At 43.8% G+C, this 5,118-nt stretch overlaps 1 protein-coding gene across 1 annotated transcript; it reads right to left on the bottom strand.

Moving 5' to 3' along the window:
- Positions 1-1,969: 1,969 nt before the first annotated feature.
- LOC149832517 (uncharacterized) lies at positions 1,970-4,692 on the bottom strand. The gene is made up of 2 exons (XM_090012488.1): positions 3,935-4,692; positions 1,970-2,754 (listed from the first exon to the last, which is right to left on the bottom strand). Exons 1-2 carry the CDS (start codon positions 4,650-4,652, stop codon positions 2,099-2,101), a joined length of 1,374 nt encoding a protein of 457 aa, XP_089868614.1. The 5' UTR covers positions 4,653-4,692; the 3' UTR covers positions 1,970-2,098.
- Positions 4,693-5,118: the final 426 nt, after the last annotated feature.

Consider the following 5,118-nt stretch of genomic DNA (forward strand, 5'->3'; position numbering starts at 1 on the left):
AACTGGATCCAGATAAAGAATCAGGTCCATCCAGTTTTACCATTATTCCAGTTAGGTCAGTGACAGCACCTACCTTGACTGACTCATGTAATATATGACACACTTAATTATTTAATATCTGGGGAGAACAGAACCTAATCTCCAAATCCCAGTTCATTTGTGAACTGTCTTCTTTCCTATTTTTTCCTCCTCCACGTGATTAATACATAAAAAACTTCTTCTAGCGTGCCATGTATGAAGATAAGAAATAAAAGAAAAAAAAACTGCCCCACTTGTATTGTTATTACTTGCTAAGTACTGCAGTACAATTAATATAACAGCAAGGCAAAATATTGCCTTTTAAAATGAAGATTATTTTATATTCATGAATTGAAAGTGACAAAATAGCCATTAATCAATTTCTGATAAAACATTACAACCCCTTCATATTAACTTATGTTAGCACTTTAAACAATGTGAAAAATTTCACAAAATCCTTTTTACTAGTTTAAATTAAAGGAGAATTACTTTCACATGTAATTAAAAAAAAGGGCATTTGTTTTACATATGTAATTGCATGAACTGATTGAAACATAGATGTCATCATCATCTGCATCAAGTCATGTCCCATAAAGACTGAATTGCTAATAGACACTGTGTCATTGGTCAATAGACACATATCGTGGCTAAATGTCTCCCCCATCATCTTTGTTCATGTCGTTTAGCAGATGGCCCTAGATGCACTCATTGATCATCCAACGGTTGTGAAACTTGTAGTACCAAAAAGGTCACGGTTGCTCTAGACAAAGATGGTGGTCTCTCTCTCTCTCTCTCTCTCTCTCTCTATATATATATATATATATATATATATATATATATATACCATATGCTTTGGATAGCTGTCTAACAAATTTACTCCTAGAAGTAAGTAATATGACATCCCCAGAGTATGTTAATAATGCAAACTAGCTAGTTTTACATTGGTCATGCCCCCTCAGCATGTGATATTTTTCTATGATCACATTTTCCACTTGCATGAAACAACATGGTTGAGTGATTTTGAAGCATCCTCTGCTACACTGAAAGATGAATGGAAAAAAAGTGAAAGGTAAAGAGTGGTAGCGATAGGTTTGTCTTCATCTTTTCAGTTAAAAGAAGGCCTTGTTACCAAGCATAAAAGTAGAAGTATACAGCTTTTTTATTTATCATCTAGAGCTTTTAATAATATTTTGCTTCATTAATTCTAGCTTGTTATTGGGTTTTCACTTTTCACTTTTAAAGTTTTATCTTTGATCTTTTTCTAGTGATTTCCTTTTCGAAAATAAAAAGGGCAGGCCACAGTTCCAAGTCTTATTCTAGTGACTTAGCTGAGTCAAAGTTAGCCAACTCGGTTCAGTTGACTCCCAAGTGCTTACTTTGGGTTTTGACTTGCAATTTGCAATTTGAGGTATAGACCCACTTGGGTCTAGGCTCATTAATTTGGGTACTATGAGGGTCATAGGTAGACTCGAGCTCAGTCACACTCACCGATCGAGCCAATCAACAATTGGTCAATCTCTAGACTCAACCAACTAAGACAAACTCATCTTGGAGTAGGCTCACTCAAAACTGGGGCCAAGACCATCCGTATCAATAAGAGATATTACCTTCCCCTGATTCCAAACTTTGCAAACTATGGTGTAGATTGTCAATAATAGACTGATTCGAACCCAATTCGATTCGATTCAGACCGGGCTTTTATTTTTTATTTTTGGAAAATGGACGCAGATCAAAAAATGATTCTGACAACAAGGTCAGGTTGTGTACGTCTTACCCTTACCCATCTCCCATCTTAAAATGTCATGTTAATCAAATGGATCATTCTCAAACCCGATCCAATTAGAAACAGATGACAATGTGCCTTATTTGTCAGTCTCATAAAAGTGGAAAGACATTTTGGAAAACCTGTCAAAAATAAATTCAGGCAGATCAAAATATAAACGCGGAAAACTGGAAATTTCAAAATTAGCTAATAAGTATTAGATTATAAAAATACAACAAAATAGAGAGAGAGAGAGAGTACATAAATACCCTCAAAATCTACATATTTACATAAATGTCAACCGTGTTATCCTCACTACTACTGGACCCTGTAGATCACCACAAAGCATGGCAGGATGGCCTTTGGATCGAAGACATAAAGCTCATCGAGATTCGAGTAGACACCTGCTGGACCCGAAACCGAGTCGAACCGTTCCCCGGCCGACCCGCCAACCTCCTCTTCCTCCTCCTCCTCTTTGGGATCCACCATTAATGCAGACCCTCCTTTCCGGACCCGCCCCGCGATAACCCGGCAAACCAACATTGCCCTCCTGCCCCGGGAGGCTTCGGTCGCCACCATGCAATCGTGCGCTCTTCCGCTGGTGGCCGTGGTGCAGAGGCCTCTCCCGCCGTCCATCTTGGCACCGAGCCCGTTTCGTATCGCGGTGCAGACCCCGCATCCAGGATACGACCCGCAAAGGCTAGTGGATCCCCTGGTCCCAATGGAGCAGGAAAAGGTGGTGCAGTAGAAGCGCAACAGCTCGTTGCCGTCGGCCACGCACCGCGGGTTCCGGCGACTCGCCCTCGACTTTACGGCGTTGCGATAGCTCTCGAATCGGGCAATGGTCCTTTGGGTGTTGTGGACCTTCAGGATCCGATCCACTTGACAGACGGGGCTGTCCCTCTTCAACCAGCTGGATTGGAAGATGATCTCCACTATGTGACGACCCGAGTCATCGGGACCCAGCTCCGATACTGCAGAAAAAATATCCAAATGCCCCCTTTAGACTAGTCTAAAATCTCTCTTTTCGTGTGAGGGATGAGTTTTTGCCAAACCCCCCCTTCTTCCTTCCTTTAATTTCTTTTCAAGGTGTACATAAATCCGAGTTACCTCAGCGGACACAAATATTTGAAACTAATCCTCGCTTTTTCGAAATTTGAGAAGAAATTAGACTTGTAAAGAAACAACGATGAGTTCGGGAGGTTTTCGGTTCCCAATAATAAAGAGTATTTTAGTCATTTAATAAGAATGCATAGACCTCGCCCGCGAAAGTTACCCAAAGCGCGGGAAATTTTAACCAACGGGGTTGGTGAAATGTTGGCACAACATTACCAAAATACCCTCTATAGAATTACCCTTCCCACCTCAAATAAACTCTACTCTAAAGTATACTATAACTATATGGGTATTTTAGTCATTTAGAAGGTGAAAAATGTTTTCACCGAGATTCCCGATGATTTTTTGCTGTGGCATGGAACGAGACACGGATGAAAATAACCTTGAGGTGAGCAAAATACAGGAGATGACCTTCTAAACTCCATCTTGGGATCCGTCCTCGCCCTCGACGCAAGAGCTCGGGTGCATATTCTTTAGCAATTTCCGAAGCAACAAATTTGACGATTATACCCCTACACATAGTACAAAACGACCACCCCTATTGACATGAAGATGATTCCTTTCTGGGAAAAGGGCTGGCACCATCTTGCCTTCTAGAAGCCAACCACCCCCCCCTCCCCCTGCGGCCCTGCCTCCACTTGATGGCTCCAGAAACGACAGTGCCAAGAGAAATCAAAAGGGTAAAATGGTCAATTTGGTTAATCAAGCATATTCTGCGTCAGCGGCATAAAGCAAAAGTAGGAGACCATTATGGTGTTCCTTATCAATGCATGGTAGGGGACATGGAGGTCAAATATAAAGAATACCAAGGGTATTTATTTAAGATACCCTACGAGCAAGCAGATGAGCTCGAGAGCAGTTTACGAGCTCGTTTGATAAGCAACACTTGAATATTATTCATTAATAGCATTTTTTTTTTTTGTAAAAATTTTCGAAGAAAAACCCTATTTTTTCAATATATCGCAAAATTTGTATGTGATTTGATCGTCAAAGGGACGTGAATGTCATTTTGAGTGCTGGATAATAATTATTGTTTACCTGCGTGCCTGATCGCCTGGTGCACCTCGAGGCTCTCGGGCTTGACGAAGACCTCGCCGCAGTCGGGGCAGGCGCAGATGGACGGCCGAGCGGAGGGGTAGCGGCTCGGATCGACGACCGCCCTGCACTCGTAGCAGCCGGAGAGCCTCGTCAGCGGCATCCTTCTTGTCGGCGCGACGAGCGGCGCGGACTCGTGATGGCCGGAGACGCTGGCCTCCGTAGCGGAGTCGGAGTCGGAGCGGTGGACGACGCGCGCGTTGGCGTGGGGCGCGACGTCACTGAGGGTGCAGAGCGACGAGCAGGAGGCCAGCTTGGCGTAGCCGCGCTTGGTGGTGGTTGTCAAGTTCTTCTTGGAGGTTGTGGTAGTGGTGGCGGTGGCGGTGGGGTCGTGGACGTGGGCTGGCTCGGTCTTCTTGCAGGTGAGGAGGTTCTTGAAGAGCTCCCATGAGGATGGTTTCTGTGGAGGTGGTGGTTTCCTTCGGCGTTTGGAGCTCGAGTGGTGGTGAGTAGGAGTGGTGGTGGGGGTGGCGAGGAGGAAGGTGGAGAGGAGAAAGAGGGAGACAGAGAGGAGGAGTCTCAGGAGGGATGGTGTTTCTCTCATGGTCATGGTAGAGAGAGAGAGAGAGAGAGAGAGAGAGAGAGGCGTTTGCTCTTTTTCTGTTAGATAAAAATAGGAGCGAGACGGAGGGCAGGCACGTGGGGGCAGAGAGAGATACATGCAAGTTAAAATAGGAGAGAGGAGGAAGCATGTGGGGGCAACTCTCTCTCTCTCTCTCTCTCGGGATGAATTAACATTAACAAATTTTTGTACGGGCATTTACTAGATTGGCCTAGATTTCAGCGGTTTGTAGGAGAGAGAGAGAGAGAGATTTTGTTAATTAATAGGTCATGCTTGACCTGTTGTTAGAGTCGCTCAACACCTCGAAAATGATGTCAGAGGGGATACTCAGAATATCTTTCGTGTCGTATCCTGTTATATATCATCTACAGAAGGGCGTGTCTGGTGTCCTTTTGCTGTGTGCTTGTGGGTTGCGAGGAGGTGGTCATCTCCCATTTCTCTTTTGGCATTAAATTTGTTTGGGGTTGAACCTCAGGCTCTGGAAGTACGACCAGAATCAAGTATTGTGTTTTTGGGTTCCTCTGTTGTAGTTCTGTTTTCCATGGTTACACCTAATTTTAGATGT

Source organism: Nuphar pumila, chromosome 7 (assembly GCF_984573655.1).
Source record: "Nuphar pumila chromosome 7, dmNupPumi1.hap1.1, whole genome shotgun sequence".
Classification (NCBI taxonomy): Eukaryota; Viridiplantae; Streptophyta; class Magnoliopsida; order Nymphaeales; family Nymphaeaceae; genus Nuphar; species Nuphar pumila.